At 38.3% G+C, this 22,974-nt stretch overlaps 1 protein-coding gene across 1 annotated transcript in view; it reads right to left on the bottom strand.

Annotated features, from left to right (window-relative positions):
- rsrc1 (arginine/serine-rich coiled-coil 1) overlaps nt 1-22,700 on the bottom strand; it is a 288,468-nt gene extending 265,768 nt beyond the window's left edge. Inside the window, exons 1-3 of the mRNA XM_052018264.1 lie at nt 22,579-22,700; nt 6,975-7,169; nt 4,895-5,023 (exon numbers count right to left, since the gene is read on the bottom strand). Coding sequence (XP_051874224.1) covers nt 4,895-5,023; nt 6,975-7,156 — 311 coding nt within the window. The 5' untranslated portion in view covers nt 7,157-7,169; nt 22,579-22,700. The remainder of the gene's footprint in view (nt 1-4,894; nt 5,024-6,974; nt 7,170-22,578) is intronic.
- Between the last annotated feature and the right edge of the window lie 274 nt (nt 22,701-22,974).

Raw genomic sequence — 22,974 nt, 5'->3', positions numbered from 1 at the left:
GCCGAAAGATTTCTCTATGTTCTCATATAGGCAGTTTGAGAAACTATCTGCTGTCACTGACCCCAACAGATTTTTTTTCTATATTCCTCCATATCGAAGATTATTTATAAAATTGAAATCACCATATGGGTTCAATATGAAGAATCAACTCATTTTTAATTATTATATTTTCCCCGACTAATTCAGTTTTTCTATACTTACCATAGATGTTCTGACATTTAAGATCATTTTCTAAATGAAGGCATTTTAGTAACACAAGTATTTATTTCACAGCAAAGGATTATTAATAAATTGTTGTTAAGGTAAGTGTTCTTAATATATTAAAATACTTCGACAAAAATTAGGTCTGAGAAATGTGGCATAACAATGAAAATCATTGGGTTAACCAGTTAGAAAAGACAAAATTTGTTTCAAGGAAATTATATTCTGTGATATTTATAGGAAACAAATACAAAATTTCAATTGTATTTGTGTGAAATTCTATCTTAATGATGATGATACTTACAATCTCAAATATACAAAGAGTGTCACCAACATATTTAAACCGTGAAACTTTAAACTTTGTCCATTAGCACATATTAACAATCTTTTCTAAATCATTGGTATTGTAGCTACATATTTTATTTAAGATAATAGCAGATAAGAACACAGAGCCTACTATATTCAGTATGACCTAAGCATGTGCCAACATTACTACCATGACATAGTGCAGAGACTGCAAACCTCAGGAGAATACTAAATATACTTCATGAGAGCAATCACATTAACCTTTCTTAAATAAATAGAGCATAGTCTTTTAATGACAGTTATTGACCAACGCAAACGTTGACAATACCAATATCTAAGTGAAAAGTTTTTTTTACAGAAATCAGTATTCTGCTAAGTACTTCTTCAGTAAATTAGTAAAAGTACAAAGTCGCTCTCTATCAAGTGCCTGTCATGGATGCCTAATATTAATGTATTTATTGCACAAATTTAGAAATTCTTTGCAATGTGCAGTCATGTCTGCAAATATCTAAATTCAGAGTTTCACATTGTAGGCAAAATTGAGGTTAACACATCGGAATGTTCAATTTGTTGAATTCAAATTCACACAATAACGTTATTGTGCAAGGGCAAGGAATGTTAACTAGCTTGGGTTAAAATTGCATTGCAGCATTGAGGTTATTAATATTTTATCTTGCAGGGATCTTAAATATCTTTGTACATGGATTACATTTACTGTTCCACTGTTCTAAGGTGTCTCAATTTCTGAACATTTATTTAAGTAACAAACAACAGAAAAGCAGAAATGTTATTACTACAATGTCATAACAATAACATCTCCCAATAATGGCAACTAATCAGTAATTCACTTGAATTCTTTTTTCAAAATGTGGTCACCTTTTTGTTTTGTATTATGTGCACAATCTGTTTTCTTTTAATTATGTGTCTATACAATAACAGATGGTCACTACAAGCAACATGCAACCACTGACCATATTATACATACATTTTTTTAAAATAGATTTTGAGTTATTTATATGCTAATTAACACCAAGTTCCATTCCACCATTACCTAAGTGTGGGGTCACTGACGCTCAATGGCTCATTATTCACCAAATTTAAAATTCTTGTCCTTGTGATCAGATTCCTTCAAATCTCTATAATATCCTCCAGCTCAGCTCTGAGAATTCATATGTAATTCTGCCTTCAGCATGTTATCACTGCATGTGATATGAACACACATGGAGCCACTGGGCATGGAGCATCCTCATATGGAATCCATGTACAAATGACATCAAGAATGAAACTCTAAAGAGGTTCAGAAATGGTTTGGGCCTTAAAAAAATTCGAGCAGATTTTAACGAGAAGTTTGAGGCCTGTTCAATGAGTTAAAAGGCCCATCTCAACCTGGGCAAGAGTTGGGGACTCTGAGATAATGCTTGTCCTCATAAGTAGAATTCAAACTTATCTTTGTAAACAAAATGACCAACCTCTCATCGCTATTATTTGTCAGTATCCTCTTGGCCCCATAGAGCTTTCCCCACTATACCCTCAACAATCTTCTCCTCAGCACCAATATCTTCCTCTGACCCCATGATCTCTTCAACACAAACTACTTCCAATCACTCTAACCACTGATTCCCCCAAGCATTTTAATTTCCCCAACAATCTTCAGTCCTAACCATCTCCTGTCCGTAATGGCAGGAGATTATGGAGTAAAGGATTTGATGAATAATTGCACAAGCAAGTCATTTTCTACAATGCTTGATGCCTTGGGTCTTGTACATTGAAGCCTGGGGCCCTCAAACCAAACGAACATGGGCCCCTTCAAAGTGTGAAACATGAATTGAAGAATCTGTAGTCTCAACTCAAAAGGTTAAATTATGTTCTTCCCAGAAAACCCTTATCTGAATATCAATACTGTAAAATCTTCCCCATTTTCTTGCTGATTTCTCTCCATTTTCTTACCTATTTCTCCCATGTACCTTTTACTTTGTTCCTCTTTCTTTCCCAAGTGTTTATTGTACATTTTTGCCAGGAGCAGAGTCAACAATTTTCATGACCCATGTGTGAGGCAATAGAAGATAGGTAAAAAAAAAATCACTTTCTCATTCACCAGGCTTTGATCTATTAATAGCTTTATGTGTGAAGAATTGCAGCCACTAAACCCCTGAACCTCAATGTCAGCTTGTTGCTTTCTAATTAATTTATTCTGTCCTATGACAGAAATGGTCCCGGTTGTATATTTGATCTGGGTGAAGAATATTTGTCCAAAACATTCCTGCTCCCCCCCTCAAAGATGATTCACCAGCTATGACCTTCAAAATTATTGATACTTAGTTTCAAATTTCCAGCAACTTCAGAAACTACAACCTACACATCAAACCTCATCAACCACTACACTCACCCCTACATCAAACAACCAGCCAGCTCAAAGAAGGTTACTTAATATTAATCTATATGGTTGACTCAGGGGCTCTTTGGCATGGAATTCCTCACCTGAAAATAAGATCAGAAGATAATTGTTTCTTGCTGTATCCTACTGAGCCATGAAGACCAGGTAGATCCAAATTTTGATCTTGAGAGTAAGGGGTGGATATTAGAATCAGATGTTCCACAAGCTAAATTTTTTAAATGAGGAATTCCTGGTGAAAATCGGCCTGTGTGTGTGTTATGTGAGAAGAGAATTACACTTGAAAGAGTAACAGTTGGTAATCACTTGCTTATTTGTATGGAGCATAAAAATTTTAATAAATCTCTTCAAATGTGTGGATTAAGAGAATGTAACTGTTTTCAATGTTAATTCTTTGGATTTAGATTTCAGCTGTGATTGAAGGACTGGATTTTATGGCACTGCACAAATCTGGAGCTGTGTTTTTTTTAAGAACTGAATATTACTCTCTAGATTCTCCAAAAAGACAGTTTTCTTTGTATTCCTGCCTCTGCAAGCTATAAATTCTTTTTCCAGTTCCAAGGCTTGCTCTGCTCTTTTCAGCTCCTTCCACTATGATTTCCCTCCAACTTCTCTCTTGCCAAATCCCTTTGAACTATTTCTTCACTAAAAAAAAACTGCTTATTTCTTATTTTGCCACAAATTTACAGAGTCCCTTGGTAATCTTTCCCACGTTTATGGAAGCATCTGTCGATATCTTACCAGAGTTGCACTCCCAAATGCCTAATCCTCCATTCTTGATGACTTTTGTACTCATTCAACTCGTGGGTGAATAAATTCCTCTCTCCTATTCCTACAATGCCTCCCTCATCTCTGACCTTGCCACTGTTCCACTCTTTACTGACAGCATGCCTCCCACTAATACAAGCATTTTCCCACTTGCAAAATCCTCCCTATCTTTTGCTAAAAGGCATTCAGGACAGAATAAGCCTACCTCTTAGTGATCATTCTTCCCTTGCTACTCTTTTCCCCACCACAGAAGAAACAGTCTATCACTTGCCCCACCCAAACTGTAGGGATGCTGAGAAAGCAACCATTGCCAAATCTGCTTCTGCCTCTACATCTTTAGCATCTTCTCCACCTTTGAGCACAATATGCCCTTCTATTTCTTATGTCTTTTCATTAAACAGATATGTTTATCTTAACCATCATGATTAATATCATATCTTAATTATCATCACAACTTAATCATCATGATTTCCTCCCAGTCTCTCCACTGAGGACTCTTTCTTCCTGTGATTTCAAAGTAAGCCAGGTTCTCCTAACCCTACTTCTAATTTCAGGCCTTCTGTCCTCATTCACTTGCACCCTTCACATAAATTATTTAACCCACACACTCTCCAAAACAAGTGGTCTCCTCTCCTCCAAAATGTTGTACAATGTTAATGGTTTCTTTCGCCAATCAAGTCCCAATTGGTCTCATTGCCTCATTTATCACTCATATCCTTCTGCCAACCTCAATGAAGAGTCGCAGACCCAAACCTTCAACTGCTTTCTTTCCACAGATGCCACCTGACCTGCTAAGCTTTTCCAGCATTTTATTTTTTACTCAGATTTCCAGCAGCTGCAGTTATTATGATTTTCAACCAATACAACACTCATTTTCATCCAATAGAAAATACACCCCAAGCTCTTTCACATATTTACTATCAAATTTCATGCCCCTGTCCTCATGGATGTGCTCAGCTGCTCTCTTACTTTTGTTTATGATACACTTGTTCCTACAAAATACCGATCATACCCTCAATCATCTCTCCAAACAATTCCTCTACCCTTACTGAGTGTCCATCAGTTACCACAGCAAAGGACTTGTTTGCAAATGCACCAGCTATTTAATTACAGCTTTCTAGAGCCGGTACACAAAACAAAATAAAAGACAGAACAGTTTAAAAACTAAAGGTAGGATTAACCAAACTTATGGTTACTTGCCATACAGAAAAGATAAAACATCCATACCTTCTATTCCTGCTTCTTGACCTAGAACGTCGTGATCTGTAGGATTTGCCTCGATCACGTGACCTGCTACGACTACTTCGTTTCTTTCGTTTTTCATACGATGAGCTACTGCTTGAGCGTCGCCTATGTCTGAAATATTAAGGATGACATGTATGTTAGAAGGTGTATTGATGTAGCGTACTTAAGACTTTTGCTTATTTTAGATTTTTAAAAAATAAGAGATAAGTCAGAAAGCATTGAGAAACTAGTTTGTGCTTCATAAACAAAAATCATGTGTAAAGATTCACAGGCAATGAGCTTCATTTTTGTTATAGTTTGGCTGCAATATTCTGCAACAAATATTCCACTGCAAGAAGCATGTATTTCAGATATTAGCTTAAATTCACCAGAAATATTTCTGTACCTTTCATTGCTCAAGACCAACTGGCAGAAACATTACATGTAAATTGTGAACAAAGTAACATCTCAACTACAGAGCTGTCAGATCAAAATATCAACACACAGAATATTTTAATCATTTACATTGCAAATGTTTATGCATATACTTAAGTTAATTAGTCATTTTCCAGCCAATCAAATCAATGCATTATCTCCAAGATGACATTTTCTTCTTCAAGCAAATGTGTACATTGTCAGCATTGTACAATTATCATTTGTTTTCTTAGCTGTGTTTTTATTGTTAAATTCCAAGCCACATAAATTGCTTTTCAATTGTTTCCAATATTACTGGTCATTCAAATAATATTGTAGTACTGCTGCAAGTCTGAACATTTTATGCACTATACATCATATTACACTAAATCTATTTACTATTATCTGCTGCATCCCGTTGAACTTACTATACTTTGTCCAAGAACACAATTCTTTCCAATAGATCTCATTCACATTTTTAATCTGATAGTGTCATTTTGTTGTCAATTTCCAACTTTTATCAATTTTAAACACCAAGTGTTCATGCGCATCTACACTTTATCATCATTTTATTCTCATTCCAGTCAGATTCAAGTGTTTGTAGCCACCTTTAAATGAACAATGTTATCACAATTTCCTCAAAATTGCACTAGCAGTCACTCCAAAAAGTGACAACTTCATTTTATAGAGTTTTATTGCAAGATGGCTCATCTCAAATGTTTCTCTGAGGAAAACAACACCATATTGGAACAAAAGCGTTATTATTGTCACTGACATTTTCGTCATAAAGCTGTTGACGAACCAAATATGACATTAAGAGCTATCTGCTATATTACTCTTCAGTTGAATCTTCTCTTACTCATGGAATTTAATTTTCTTACATTGAAATTAACATTACCAGGTTCATCCTGAAAACAAGCAAATTACAAATAATCGTCAGCCATAGTTCCAAAGACTACTTCAAAGGGAAGTGTTTATTCTGACTTCTAATGAACACAAAATAAAGTGAGATAGATCGGAAGCTAAAGTAGACCATCATGGTGCCAACTCATTAGCTCAATTCCTTTTTTGCAGCATTAAAACATCAGGTATGGCCATTTGCATTCAGAGTAAATTTCCTTTTGAAGTAGTCTTTGGAATTATAACTGAGAATTACTTGCAATTTACTTGTTTTCAAAAATGAACCAAGTAATATTTAATTTCAGTGCAAAAAATGAAATTCTACAGATAAAAGATTTAGTTGAAGAGTAATACAGCAGATAGCTCTTGATGCCACACTTAGTTTGTCAACTGCTTTATGACACATTCTGTCCAGTGCCTTCATAACCTCTCATATCAGGAGATGGATTTATATAACCAATAACAGGCAGATATAATTTCACTTCAAACTGCTATTCTAAATCTACTAAACTGATGGGAAATATGCCAACATGTTATTTTCAATTCCATCAACAAATATGCGTTTAGTACCAGTTTGACATTCCTATCTAAACCAAAACATACTCGATCAAAAACTGCCAACGTGTAACAAAAATAAAGAGGGACTTGAAAAATATTTGCAAAAATCAGGCAACAAATATATTTCATTCATATCTGTTTCTAGATGGAAACTACATTAACAGCAGTTAATTTATTGATACACTGCTGTAACATATTTCACTATACTTACCTTCTATCTTTAGAACGGGAATGGGAGCGGCGAGTACGCGAATGGGATCTTGTTCTTCTACTAGATTTTTTCCGAATGTATGTTCTGCTATCTGAAGAACTACTGGAAGTGGACTTTCTCCGGTGTTTCTTCTTACGACGACTTCTTGTGTCATCTTCACTGTCTGAAGAGTGATGCCCCATTTTCCACCTTCTCCTAAAGTTTCCAAAGAACAAAGATAAATAAAATCAGTAAGTCAATGTAGGAACTGGCTTTTTGAGTTGGGGGCATCAATTTTTCTGACAATTCATAGAAAAAGTAAATAAAGTTGCATCAGTATAATAAATTTGATCCCAACAGTTGTATTCCTAACATTAATGAATTCCACCTTAAAAACAAACAGAAAGTGTTGGAAATATTCAGAGGATTCAGCAGCATCTGTAAAGAATCAATGTTAACAGGCCAGATTCGGCATGCCGCCCACACGTATTTGGACCAGATGAGGAGGACTGATCGAGCTGTCCCTTCATATCTGACAAGGCAGAGCAAGGACTCACTGACAGGAAAGCCTCAGGCAAATTACTGTTGATGTCCTACCCCTACCCTTCCCCCAGAATGCCTTTATAGCCTTTGACAGGTGGTATAGCTGAGGGTAGAACTTTGCCTTGTGTCAAAGCTGGAAGACATTTTTTTTTAAAGAAAGTTCCTAAGTGTCTCTGATTTGCAGGCATATTTCAAAAACTACTAAGATCACCTTAATTAGATAAAAAAATTAGTTAGATTTTTAAGAAATAAAAAATAAAAACAAATAATTTAAGGTATTAAATATAGTACAAAATAAGAAAGAAAGAAATAACTTGCCTTTTCCCTCCAAATTTTGAAGCCAGGAGTCCCCATACAAATTAATGGGGATTCTGATTCTAGACCATGTCTTACTTGCATAGATGGGAGAGATACATTCCCCTTAGGGAATGTACCAAGACAGGGCTCTATTGTTGAGTTCCACATGGAATCCAGTGGCAGAAAAGAGTGATACATGCACAGTGACCTTTAGAAGATGCCTTGGAAGTGGAAAGGGAATTGGTGGTGATTGTACTGGAACCAGGGTGTTGAGGAACGTTTAATCTGTTCAAAATGTTGAAAGGGAAAGATGTGTTTCATGGCTACATTAAGCTGAAGGTGCTTGAAAATGCACAGGAGAAACCAGGTAGAAAGGAAGATGATGACAATGAGAACTCTGTTATACTGCTGGCAAGAGAAGAAGGTATAAGTGCAGAAGTGCCAAAAATTTAAGTCAAGGTCCAGAATCCATTTCACTATGATGGAAGGGAATTTTTACTTGACAAAAAGAGGAATATGTATTCAAAGCTCTTTTTTGGAATGTGTTATATTAAGTTTGGGTGATTCTACCTTAACTTGCTTTTCCAACTATTTGAAATCAAACTGTAGGGTAAGAGGGGAAAGACTTAAAGGGGATCCAAGGGGCAAGTTTTTCCACACAGATGGTGGTGGGTATACAGAGTGAACTGCCAGAGGAAGTGGTAGAGGCAGGAACAATTGCAACGTTTAAAAAAACATTTGGACAAGCATGTGGATAGGAAAAATTTAGAGGGATAAGGGCTAAACACAGGTAAATGGGACTAGCTCAGTAGGCACCTTGGTCAGCGTGAACAAGTTGGGCCGAAGAGCCTATTTCAGTGCCATCTGACCCTACAGGAGCTGGAATGGACCTGTGTGAACCTGTTTTGATTGTCTCCCTAAATAATGGACCAGATTAAATTATTTTTACTCAGTGCTACAATCAACATTCAACTACCATATGTAGTAGAAGAATTCCTATTTGGCTGCGCCACAAATATTGAAAAATCCTATGGCAAGTTGAATTAGAATAATGTGCATAGAAAGTGAAAGCAATCTGAAGGTGTGATAAGTAAAGCACATCAAGACCAGGATTGATTAAGTGATTAATGTCTTGAAATTGTAAAAACAATAGAATGGCATGTTACCCAAGGAGGGACACTTTATACCGTTATTCTGCAGCTAGCCTGGTAGCAAAGATAATCAAGCATGCTGGCTCACCAGAACAGGAGTCCACACATTATTACTTCACAAAGATCTTGAATGAGGTATACAATTAGAAAGCATTCACAAGAAGTTTGGTGCAGATGCTTATAAGTGGCAAAGTCTCTCACAATGACAGTTTCTGAGTTGCTGCTTTACTCTGTCAGGTGCAATGATACAGTGTGCTTTTAATATTTTTAAAAGTTATTGTTTTTAAATAACATTTAGTAAAGTTCTGATGACCACTTCATCAAGTGAATATTGCAGTTATTGAACTGGTATAAAAGAAAGCAACCAGGTATTAGAAGAATTGCATTGTGTTTATGTAGTGCGGACAGGTATTTCACTAAGTTCGGAACAGAAGAATTAGAGGATTCAGCTTGTGACTGAAGAGGCAATAAATGCTAAATAAAGTTGTGAAAACATTTAATTGAACAAGTGGTCAATCTGTGGAACAGACTGTCAAAGGAGACAGTGAATGGAGATAGTATTAATTGATCCCAATGTAAATTATCTAGATTGTTTTTCAGAAAATACATACTGAGATAGAGTATATGGGTAATTTGAGAAACAACATAGAAGTATTACATGCTTGAAAGGAACAGGTGAATTTGGACCTATTGTTTAAAAGCTTTCCATCACTGGATTTTTTCTCGCCTCATGTCTGGATCTGTTGCACACTAACTCGCAAGAGATTGATTGTCATGATCAGCCAAAAACTCCATTATTGTTATATCATGTGATTTCCAGGATGATGGAATGAGTACTAGATAGACCTTGACTTGTTTCATTGAGCAATTCATATTTTGTAAATAAGTTCCTTCTAAAATGCAAGGTCATTTTTGTTTTCCCCAAGCTGTACTTTCCATGAAATATGCCATCCAACTGTGCAGGCACCAGTAATTTTAACATCAAGCTTTATTGTACTATGTGTGAAATTCCAGGATCTAGTAAAAGTTACTTAAATATAAATGACTATGGCATAAGACAACATCAATATTATCATGTAGGTAAGTCAGGTGTGCACAGAGGAATTGTGTATAGCCAGCTACTTTCCTCATTGACCTCGATTTTGCACTCCAGGAGTTGTTCTTCTTGGAGCAAACAAGACTGAGGGGAGATTTGATGAGGGAATACAAGATCAAGACAGATTTGAACAAAGCAAAGAAAAGTTTTTCTCATTAGTTGATTGTACCAACACCAAAAGCACTAATTTAAAGCTTTTTGTGAGAAATACGGAGGGGATGCAAGGAAAAACTTTGCTTTTATGCAGAGTGGTAATTCCTCAAAACTTATTGGCTATGAGGGAAAATGAGAGGATCATTTCATAAAGAAAATAATTTGCATTTGAGGAAAATAAGCTTGCAGGGTTACAGGGGCAGAGTAAGGGAATGTGATTGATTGATTGCTATACAGAGAACTGGCATGAATTGAATGGTTGAATAGCCTCCTTTGTGCTGTCGTTCATCAAAAAGATCTGCAAATTTTGAGTCAAAGCAACTTAAATACATTTGCAAAAATATCTGCAAATAAAAAAAAATCAAGAAAAATACAACTTGGGAACAATAATACAAGATGGAGATTTTAAGTATCAAATTATTTATTTTAAAAGGGAGGATTGTCTTTATTACAAAATCAGGCTGGAAAGAAACAGATGAAGGATAGATATTTGTACGACTTCAATGTGAACTTGAAGATGAAGACATTTCAACTTTTTATGTTTCAACACTTAATATTTCAGATTAAGTTTAACAAAACGTTTACTAGTTAAAAAATGATCACTGTTCATAATTGGAGAACAAGTATTAAAGCAAACTAAATATAAGCACTCATCAACAGAAAATTCTGAAAATACTAAGCAGGTCAGGCAGCACCTATGGATAGAGAAATATTTCAAGTTGACAACTTTTTGTCAAGACCATTCTAACAAAAAGGTTATTAAATGACAACAGTAATTTCTATTTTTCTCTCCGTAGGTGCTAAATTCTCTGCTGAATGTTCTCAAAGTTTTCTACTTTTAATTCAGATTTCCAGCATTTGCTGTTTGGTTTTTCAAATACGCATTGCTTTGCAAATTAAAACTCTGGTTCCTTCTGTATTTATACAACTGTAACAAATCCTGTGTTTTTGCACACATCTATTTTTCAACGCAAACAATGTGAATTCTCTGCCGATTTGTAAAAATGAGTAGGACTGTCCCAAAACTGACATTTTGAACTCTTAAATGTAAATTGCTTTAAAACAGTTTAATTATCAAGAAATGAACTTTATCTAAACTGCGACTCTTAACGGGAACCAAATCACATGCAGATAATATAGGGTATTTTACAATGCTACTCAAGTTTACATCAATAATTTTGTTAAATATCAACAGGAACCTGATATCAGCTGGATTCCACTGAATATTAGCTGATATTTCTATTTTAAAATAATTAAACATTTGATTAGTCCATCTGATTTCTCCCTTCTTTTAGTCTGAGCCCTAACTTGAAGGCATTTGACTAAATTATGATCCAAAAACAAAATGACATACATTTCCCTTCTCTTAATCAATCCCAAGAATGAGCATCACTTTTCAATTTTATTTTCAACACAAATAATATTGGCTATTTTATCTTTGATCTTCTTTTACCTCTTCACCATCCATACAACTTTAGGTGAGCCCAAACATTCTATCCAGAGAAAGTGGTTGCAAGTCCTAGTATCTATGTAGTTAACCTGAGGTTTTAATCTTTTACTAGAAAGTGGCAGAATTACATCACTATTATTCCTTGTTTTTGGTTTCAATTGACAAACAAACATGATAAATAGGAATCAAATAAAATGACAGCGGCAGTGGTGATATTCATTGTTACAATGGACTGGCAAATTCTTGTTTCAAGAGAAAACCAAAAGCAGTTTACAACCTCTTCGCTAAATAATGCAGTGTCTAAATGCCATACATAAAAGTCTTTACTCTCAGCAATGTGTTACGTAGCCAGCCATCTGAGGGTCAAGATAAATCATTCATTTTGAAAAGGCTGACTGATACGCAATTTCAAAACCATTATCTGAACTGTCAATTTAAACAACTATCTATTAAATTCAAGACAAGACCCAAAAATCAAACTTATTGGAAAAAAATCCATAGAATAATCAATCAACAGAATAATAGGTCACTCCCAGAGGCTAACTTATTAGACAAACTTACTAACTGTTGCACCATTATGAAACAAAAATACACTGTAACAGTAGACGATGCTGGTGTTTAGCTCCTTATATGTAAACGATGATCAAATTTAATGGACCAATTATTGCAGAATTTTCCTACTTCATTACACAATTTCATTCGTGCATTCCAAAGTTAAACCTGCCATTCACTTGAATAAAATGACAATCGCAAAACTTTGTGCAGTTTTTAAGAGAGCAGGAACAGTCCCATGATATTCACTCTTCTTCTATTTGTTAAATTGCTCAATATATTTTCTCTTATTTTTTTCCCCATCACATACATTTTACAGATGACACGAAGATGCTTTTGTCCTCATGTAAAAGCTTATTGCACAACAGCTGAACTCAGCAGGAGGTGAGCTATGTCAGTAGACACTACAATGAAATCCTTCCAGGATCCCATTAAAAGGGATTTCTGTCCTGTTGAGCACATCATTATCTGCTTTCATATCTGCCTTCAGCCACCAAGTCCCACAATCCGCAACTAAATTAAAATAAACCTATGTGATTTTTAAATAAGATTATTACTGGATCTGACTAACTGTCACCAATTTTCCTGTTGCCAGTAATTGCATTGTTTGGTAATGTCCTCACATATACATATCACTATTTCTTCTGCAGCCTCACCAATGCCAAAATGTATCATCACCATTGGCTAATTCTTAGGACTCAACTAAATCTACAGATGATTTTTCTGAAAAGTAGCTCCACAGCAACTACTTTCAGGATAATCATCCGTACACTTAGAAATAAATTGTCAGATCTAGTTTATAAAGTAAGAATAATTATTCTTTCACATGAACCATGTACCTATAGAAATTTTTGCTTCCTCACTGAACTATGTGAGGCATTCCTAAGCATTATAAATTTATCACATAAATTGTTAGAAAGATGTGCCAACTTAGGTCTTCATCTTGGCTCACATGGAGAGTGCACAATCTTATAAAATAACAATCAATTTTTGTACTTCCAGAGTCAACAGACCTTCCTGGTAAGAATCTGACATGGATATGATGGCACCTTCCCATACCATAAACTTATCTGATTTTATGAAGGCAACATAAGAGAAGGGTTAAACTGGGAAGGGAAAGATTTTTTTTTTCTTTTCCTTGAAGTTTGAAGCTTAAAAAAAAGTATATTTTGGCACTAAAGGTTTGGCTCCTCTCTCACATATGCTGATATAAAAGTGGAAGCTCTCACATTTCTAGAATAATTCGATATATTGTTACAAACATTAATTTCAAAAATGAAAAAAACAAATGGAAAAAAGGGCAAAACAAGGTGAAAAAAGACATATAAACCTTGGGTTTATAAACAGAGACACAGAGTGTAACAGAAAGTAATTTATACCAAATATCAGAAAGTAATTTATACCAAATATTTTCAGTACACTAGTCTGGCCTCATTTGAAATTTAGTATCTAATTCTTGGACATTGCACTTGAGAAAGAATTTCATAGACCTGGAGAAGGTGCAGAGGGAAATACTAAACTAGTACTCAGGATGAGAAACTTTAGTTACATGGAGAGACAAGAAAAACTTGGCCTGTTCTGCAGTAACTAATAAATGAGGTGACTTAACAGAAGCTTTGAAAATCATTTAGGGTTAGGATGGAGTTAAAAGGATAAGCTAATTCAATAGCAATTCTCAAAAGGGGTGTGATAAGTACTTGAAGGAGAGAAAATTGCAAAGGTATAGGAAAAGAGCAGGGGAGAGGAACAATTTGGAAATCAAGTGACCAAGTGCTGAATTCTTTACCCCAAAGTGTTGAGGAGAATAGATCACTGGAGGTATTTAAAGAGGTAAAAAATTATTTTAAAGATCAGAGAATTGACAGCTTTGTGGAATTGACACTGAAGAGGAATTGAGCCCTGAGCAGATCAGTTATAATCATATAGAACTACAGGACAGTCTTGTGGGGCCAGGTAGCCAACTCCTTTTCCTATTTTCTTGTGCTCATGTGACACAAACTCAGTGGGCCACGTGGCTTTCTTACACATTCTGAGATTCCATAATTCTAAGTATTCACTCATTGAACCTATCTAAATAACTGTTTTTCATCACAATATTGACACACAATTTATAATCATTATGTAAAAAATTTACAAAAAGTTGTTTTTGTTCTGAGTGATCTTCCATCTAATGTGCTTTGCAAGCAAGTTCACAAGAATCTCTTCAGTGACTGGAAAGTATTGATTGAGTGATGATAAAGTTTACCCACAATTGAAAAAGTCTGAGCTAGTTCAATAACAAGGTCCGTCTTTTGTATTACTTCAACTCAGCTCTGACATAACCAATAATTAATTGTTATCTGGTCATCCTGCAAGCCAGTGAATTGTCCAGTTAGCTTCTCTGAGGATTTAGAGATAAACAATCCTGTGAATGATTACTATATATATCCCAATTAAAGCTTCACGATTACTTGCCAATGAGCAAAGATGCAGTTTATTTTCCCGTCATCTGATTTTATGATATAAAGATGGGAAAGAAAATAACTTAAAACAATGGAGCATTATTTCCTTCTTTTTACATATAAATATCCTTTTGCAAGTAGGGAAGAACAACATAAATACTATAAGGCTCATTCATACAGGAAATAATTTTCCTTGCACTGTACCAGAAACAAACTTTTTCACCAATCATCGACATAAGTATTTCCTACTTTATGTGCGAGAAAGCAAGGCAAGCAATATCTCCAGTATGGGGAAGAAATAAACAGAACACCAATCTTGAATCAATCCTTTTGAAAGAAATAAATTTAAAAATAACTCATCACACAGTAAATTAAGAGAAGGAACTATTGGTTTTCTCCCCAAAACTCTGGGGAATTAATATTTCACTTGAACACATCCTCAGTTTTCACTGATCTGAAACTGAATCCAAGTGTCAAAATAACATGCTTCCAGGTACCCTAAAAATCCTATTAGTAGTGGAAGCTATTCCTACCTGTCTTTGCAATGTTAGTAAACTTGAATACAATGCCCCTGTTGCATCACAGTAGTTACAGCATGCCAATGAGAAAATGATCCATTTGTCACTACTCTGTTAACCTTAATTGGCACCTTACCACATGCTTTCTGAAAATCCAAATATGTTACATCCACAGATTCCCCATTGTTCAACCTGAAAAAATTCTTTTGAAAATGAGCAATCACAATTTTCCTGTCGATTATCTAAACCTATTTTGATTTTCTAAGTGAGCTCTTACAACATTACTAGATTGCAGGAATTTCCCAACAACAATTAAAGACATTTTTTCTCATCATGTCACGGACTTTATCAGCAAGTGTACAGAGGACTGTGGACCAAAGAGGTCAATCCGGATGTTCCAAAACCGTGAATGGAAGATCCATTCACTACTGAAATCCAGTACTGCGGCATTCAAATTGAATAACCCTGACCTATACAAGAAATCAAGATACGAACTTCGTAAATTTATCAGGGATGCCAAGAGACAATACTGGTCCAAAATCAAGTCCCAGACCAGCCATCCATTGTGGTAGGGCTCACATGCTATAACAGGCTACAAAACAAAGTCAGGCAGCATCACCAACAGCAGCACGTCCCTTCCTGATGAGATTAATGTCCTGATGAAGGGTCTTGACCCGAAATATCGACTGTTTATTTCTCTCCATAGATGCTGGCTGACCTGCTGAGTTCCTCCAGCATTTTGTGTATGTTGCTCCAGATTCCAGCATCTGCAGACTTTCTTGTGTCTCCGTTAATGCATTCTATGCATGTTTTGTACAGAAGGGGAATGGAACGTTACCACCCGCCACAACAGCCTTCAATGCACCTGTACCCATAGCCACCGATGCAGACGTCAGATCAGTCTTCCGGAGAGTGAACCCAAAGAAAGCATCTGGCCTGGATAGAGTCTCCGGCCATGTCCTTAGATCCTGCGCAGACTAGCTGGCGAGGGTATTTTCAAACATTTTTAACCTCTCCCTACTTCAATCTGAGGTCCCCATCTGCCTTAAGAAGACCACTATCATCCCAGTACCTAAGAAAAATAAGGTAACATGCCTTAATGACTACAGCCAAGTGGCTCTGACATCCACCACCATGAAGTGCTTCAAGAAGCTGGTCATGGTACACATCAATTCCAGCCTCCCAGACAACCTCAACTCACTGCAGTTCAGCCGCAGCCAGAACAAGTCTACTGCAGACACTATCTCCCTGGCCCTACACTCATCTCTGGAGCATCTGAACTGTAAAGGCACCTACATTAGACTATGGTTATTGACTACAGCTCTGCCTTCAGTACTATAATTCCAAGCAAACTCTTCTCCAAACTCCTCGACCTGGACTCAACACCTCCCTTTGCAACTGGATCCTTGACTTTCTGACCAACAGACCACAATCAGTAAGGATAGGCAACAACACCTCCGCCATGATTATCCTCAACACTGGAGCACCACAAGGCTGCATCCTCAATCCCCTGCTTTACTCCCTATACGCTCACTACTGCGTGGCCAGGTTCTACTCTACCTCCAGCTGCATGTTTGCAGATGATACAACTATAGTGGGCTGAATCTCAAATAACGATGAGTCAGAGTATAGTAAGGAGATAGAGATCCAAGTGGCATGGTGTCATGACAACAACCTTTCCCTCATTGTCAACAAAAGAGCTGGTCATTGACTTCAGGGAGGGAGGCGGTGCACACGCTTCTGTTTACATCAATGGCACTGAGGGCAAGAGGATTGAGAGCTTCACGTTCCTGGGAATGAACATCAACTACCTGTCCTGGAACAACCAGGTAGATGCCATGACCAAGAAAGTGCACCTGTGTCTCTACATCCTCAGGAGGCTAAAGAAATTTGGCATGTCTCCTTTAACACTCACCAATTTTTAAAGATGCACGACTGAAAGCATCCTGTCCAGACACATCGCAGTTTGGTGTGGCAACTGCTCTGCCTGTGACCACAAGAAACTGCAGAGTGTTGTGGGCACAACTCAGCACATCATGGAAACCAGACTCTCCTCCATGGTCTGCACTTCTCACTGTCTCGGTAAAGCAGCCACCATGGTCAAAGAGCCCAGACCACCCCAGACATTCTCTTTTCTCTTCTCCCCTCTCCCATCGGGCAGAAGATACAAAAACCTGGAACCATGTACCACCAGGCTCAAGGACAGCTTCTATCCGGCTGTTATCAGACTGTTGAATGGTCCACTGGTATGATAAGATGGACTCTTGACCTCACGATCTACCTCATTATAGCCTTGCACCCAATTATCTGCCTGCAATGCACTTCCTCTGTAACTAACCGTTCTGCATTCTGTTGCTTTTCCCTTGTACTACCTCAAAGCAATAATGTAAAGAAATGATCTGTTTGGATGGCATGCAAAACAAAGTTTTTCACCGTACTTTGGTACGTGTAACAATAATAAACCTATTTACCATCCAAATTACGTTTTACAACTACTTCAAGATGCATTAGAACACAGAACAGTCCAGCACAGGAACAGGTCCTTCAGCCCATGATAACCTTGATGCCAATCCAAACTAAACTCATCTGCTGGCACATGGTCTACATCCCTCCATTCCTTGCCTGTTCATGTTCCTTTTAAATGCCTCTTCAATGCTGCTATTGTATCTGCTTCCACAACTTTCTCTAGCAGCAAGTTCCAGGCACCTACCACTCTCTGTAAAAACCTTGCCTTGTAAATCTCCTTTAAACTTACCCCCCCTCATCTTAAAACTATGCCCTCTAGTATCTGACATTGCTATCTACCCTATCTATGCCTCTTATAATTTTAAATACTTCCATCAGGTTGCCCCTCAGCCTCCAATGCTCCAGAGAAAACAATCCCAGTTTGTCCAACTTTTCCTTATAGCTAATCCAGGCAACATCCTGGTGAATATCTTCTGCACCCTCTCCACATCTTTCCTGTAATGCGACAATCAGAACTGCACCAAATACTCCAAATGTGGCCCAACTAAGCTTTTATACAACTGCAACAAGACTTCCCAACACTCTGACCGATGAAGGCAACCACTACTTCTTTATCACACTATCTGCTTGTGTTGCCACTTTTAGGGAGCTATGACCTTGCACCCCAAGAACCCTCTGTACATCAATGCTGTGAAGGGTCCTGCCATGTACTGTATATTTTCCTCTTGCATTTGACCTCCCAAAGTGCAATACTTCACACGTGTCTGGATTAAACTCCACCTGCCATTTCTCTGTCTGCATTTCCAACTTGTCTATATTCTGCTGAATCCTTTAGCAACCTTCCTCACTATCCACAACTCCACCAATTTTTGTAAACTCTGCAAACTTACTAATCAACCCACCTACACTTTTGTCCAAATCATTTATATTCACAAATGACAGAAGTCCCAGCACTGATTCTTGCAGAACACCACTGGTCACAGACCTCCATTTCAGAATAACACTCCTCCACCACTACCCTTGGTCTTCAATGGCCAAGCCAATTTTGAATCCAATTTACCAAGTCTCCATGGATCCCATGCGGCCTAATCTTCTGGATCAGCCTACCTTGAGGGACCTTGTCAAAAACTTGTACAACATCCACTGTACTGCCCTCAACAATCATTTTTGTTACCTCCTTGAGAAACTCAATCAAGTTTCTAAGACATGACCTCCCCAACACATAGCCATGCTGACCATTCCTAATGTCTGTGGCTTTCCAGATGCAAGTAGATCCTATCCCCAAGAATCTTCTCCAATAATTTCCCTACCATTTATGCAAGGCTCAGTGGCCTATAATTTCCATGTTTGTCTCTATTGCCTCTCTTAAACAGAGGAACAACATTGGTTCTTCTCCAGTCCACCTCTACATTGGTTCTTCTCCAGTCCTCCTCTACATTGGAGAGACCAAATGCAGACTAGGTGACCGTTTTGCAGAACACCTGTGTTCTGTCTGTCACAGTGATCTGCACCTCCCCGTTGCCAGTCACTTCAACTCCCCCTCCCACACTATCACAGATATGTCAGTCCGCGGCCTCCTCCACTGCCAGGAGAATTCCAAGTGCAAACTAGAGGAACAGCACCTCATTCTCCGTCTTGGAATGTTGCAGCCTATCAGCATGAACATTAAATTCTCCCACTTTAAGTAATCCCCACGCCCCTTCCCCTTCCCCCAACTCACACCATGCCTCTTCCATTTCCTAGTCTCTCTCTCTTTTTTCTACCTCCCCTTTTTCTCTCTCTCCTTACCTTTGACCCATCCCCGGTGGATCTGCTCTCCCCTCCTCCCCCACACCTGCCTATCACTATCTCTTATCTGCATCTACCTATCACCACCTCGTGCCCCCCACCTCCCCTCTTTTGTCCACCTTTCACTGCTCTGTTTTTCCCTCCTATATATTGGGCTTCCCCCTTTCCTATCTTCAGTCCTGACCGAAACGTTGACCACCTGCTTTTCTCCAAGGATGCTGCCAGGTCTGCTGACTTCCTCCAACATCACAGCGCTTTTCATCTAGATCCCATCAGGCCCTGGAGACTTATCCAACTTAATGTTCTTCAAGAGCCCCAACACCCCCTCCTTCTTGATAGCAACATACTGTAGAATATCAGCATACCCCTCCCTGATCTCTCTATTCTCTATGTCCTTCTCCTTGGTGAATACCGATGAGAAGTACTCAGTTAGTACCTCACCCATTTCCTCTGGCTCCAAGCATAAATTCCCTCCTTTGTCCTTAAATGGTCCTACCATCCCCCTAGTTACCCTCTTATTTTTAATGGATATATAAAATGCCTCGGGATTCTCTTTAATCCTACTCAACAAAGCATTTCCTGGCCCTTTTTAGCCCTCATGATTCCCTGTTTAAGTTTTCTGCTGCTTACTTTATATTCCTCAAAGGCCTGGGCGATTTCAGGTTTGTACATGTTACATATGCTTCCTTTTTCTTTTTGACTAAATTTGCAACATCTCTCATCGTCCAAGGTTCCTGAACCTACCATCCTCATCTTTTTTCCACACAGGAACATGAGGGTCTAGAATTCTGACCAGCTGGCCTTTAAACAACTCTCATGTCAGATGTAGACTTACCCAATAACATCCACTCCCAATCTACTCTCCCCAGCTCCTGCCCAATACTGTTGTAATTAGCCTTTCCCAATTTAGCACTTTCCCCTGAGATCCAGTCTTATCCTTATCTATAACTATCTGAAAATTTAAGAGTTATGATCACTGTTCCCCTAATGCTCTCCCACTGAAACACCGATTACCTGACCAGGCTCATTTCCCAATACAATGTCTGGTATCCTGCATCCCACAGGACAAGGTTCGGACTTTAGTTATGATCAGTAATACTAATTACAAAAATGAAAGTGGACATATTGACCTATCTAATCCAACATAGATGAGCACCTTTTATTTTTTTTTCCCCTCCTGCATGAGTTTGTACATTAAAAGTTATCACATTTGGACAAGAACACAAGAGAAAGCAGAAACTGGCCATTTGGCTCCTTGTGCCTTCTCTGCCATCCAATAAGATCATGGTTGATATTTTAATTGCACTACTATTCTTTTGTATTAAATCCATACTCCTTGATTCCCTTCATAGCTAGAAATCTATTGACCTCCATCTTGAAAATACTCGATGGCTGAAAAATCCATAGCCCTGTTCAGTAGTGAATTTTAAAGATTCACTGCCCTTTGGGTGAAGGAATTTCCTCTCTTTAGTCCAGAATGATGGCCCCTTATCTTACGACTGTAGTCCCTGTTTCAAGACACCCCCAGCCAAAGAAAATATATTTAATCAGTTTCCAATCCCATTTATTTCTCCAATAAAAGTTTTCTTTTGCTAATTTCTTTCAGTACCTCACTCACTCTATACCTGTTGTGCTCCACTATCTCCTGCAAGTTTTCTGCATCTTCCAGAAAGACAGATGCAAAATATTTGTACAGTTATTTTAGCATTTCTTTATTTCACATCTCAGATATCATCTCAATAAGATTCACAGAAATGTAGAAACAAAAATACACAGCATGTGAGAACAAAGCCATTTCATGAGCAGTAATTGACTTTAAAATTAGCCTACACAAACTGCAGTAACTACACTTCAGCAATGTTAAATATACATTTTTCACACTGCTGAACTTTTCTTCCCCCTCCCACAATTTCAATAAAGCAATTGTGGTGCCTGTGCAAGAACCTTTTAAAGTGATACTACCTGAACTGCAGAGCAAAAGAAACTGGTATCGTAACAAAAGGTTTTCTGTGAAGCTTAGCAGTTGCAAGTAGGTTTATACAAAATGAGCAATTTATTGTGGTGGTGATGATAAAAAATTGGTGCAATAGCTCTGCTCTGAAAAGACATGGCATTTTAAAATCATGTACTGTCTCAATTAATTAAATTGACATTGCTGTCAAGCAGGATGAAAGCTTTTATCAATTAAAATGGGCCAATTAAGACCAAGATTAGTCACTCAGATGAGATCCTAACGAATATTGGTCACAGCACAAATTGTCCAAAATTCAAAGAAAAAGCATCAAACTCACTTAACGAATTAAGAACGGTTGGTGGATTTGCAAAGAAATAAAAATAACACTGTGGCTGGTCAAGTTCAAGCAAAGCAACCATGCTGACACTGAATGAAGTAGAATAGTCTATTCATTTTCCCGTACCGAACATGTTTGCGCTTAATACTGATAGATAATAATTCAACAGCGTCAGTGTCATGAACAGAATATACTACCAGCAGTGCAGTAAACTGGTCACTTGAACCCAGATTCTGTGCTGTTTTCAAATGCCGGCTCTCAACAAACAAATGAAAAGCTGCCGACTTCAGCGTCCATCAATTGCAAAGGCCGCACTTTCAGCCCCAATTTCAATACAAGTTTGCTCAGCACCCTAGTCCCTAGATCTCCACCCTCCGGCTGTGAGGGACCCCCTGCCTCCCCTCCCCACCCCAGCCCCGCAAGGGACAACGAACGAGACCTTTTCCCCACCCACAGCTAAGGTACCCCAGGGACTCGACTCCCCCACTCCAAACCGTGAAGGATCCCAAGGGCTTCTGTAACTCACCGACCCGGGAACCAACCAAACCCCTCCCCACCCCAAGGGCCCCGATCGCCCAGCCCGGCTGCAGCAACATCACAAGGCGACTCCTTCCCTATCCTCGGCCGCCAGGGCCACAAAGTCCTTTTAGTTTCCACCCATCCGGGTGGGAGAAGGGCCGGGACCTCCCCCGGCCGCTGGGAGCCGGAGGTGAACTGATCTCCGGGGCCGGGCGCAGGGCGCCGACTGTAGGCCTCAGTGTTTACACATTTCCAGCGCCTGCAGGCCAACTAGACAAGGACCTGTGCAAAAAGGGCCGGCGGGCATCGTTATGCATCTATTGCTTCCGTTATATCCCTTTTAAAAGAAAGGATAAGTACCTGGGCAAGCGCTAGGCTTTAATAAAGACAATTCTCCGCAGTCCCCACAGCGAGGACGACGCCATGTCTAACAGGCTCTCTCAGCCGATGACCGATCTAACCCAAGCCGAACGAAAGAAAATCGTTCCTGATTCATCGATTCGTTGGACACGCGCCTTCTCGGTCGAGTTGGTTCAGTGCAAGAAGCTGGGGAAGTTCACAACTCTGTCTGATTTACCTCACTTAGCAATGCTGCCGAACTAAAGTACATTGAGATTTTATGTTAATTATTATGAAGAAAGATTCACATCGATGCACATTTGGGGAGGCAAGTTAAAATTGTTTCCTCCAAGAAAGATGGATACACTCTCCAAAAGATCTTGAGCACTTGAACGCTATCACCACAAAAGGAGGCAA

The sequence above is a fragment of the Pristis pectinata genome, chromosome 6 (assembly GCF_009764475.1).
Source record: "Pristis pectinata isolate sPriPec2 chromosome 6, sPriPec2.1.pri, whole genome shotgun sequence".
NCBI classification, from domain to species: Eukaryota; Metazoa; Chordata; class Chondrichthyes; order Rhinopristiformes; family Pristidae; genus Pristis; species Pristis pectinata.
Note: the sequence above shows the minus strand (reverse complement) of the source record. Positions and strands in the feature narration are given on the sequence as shown.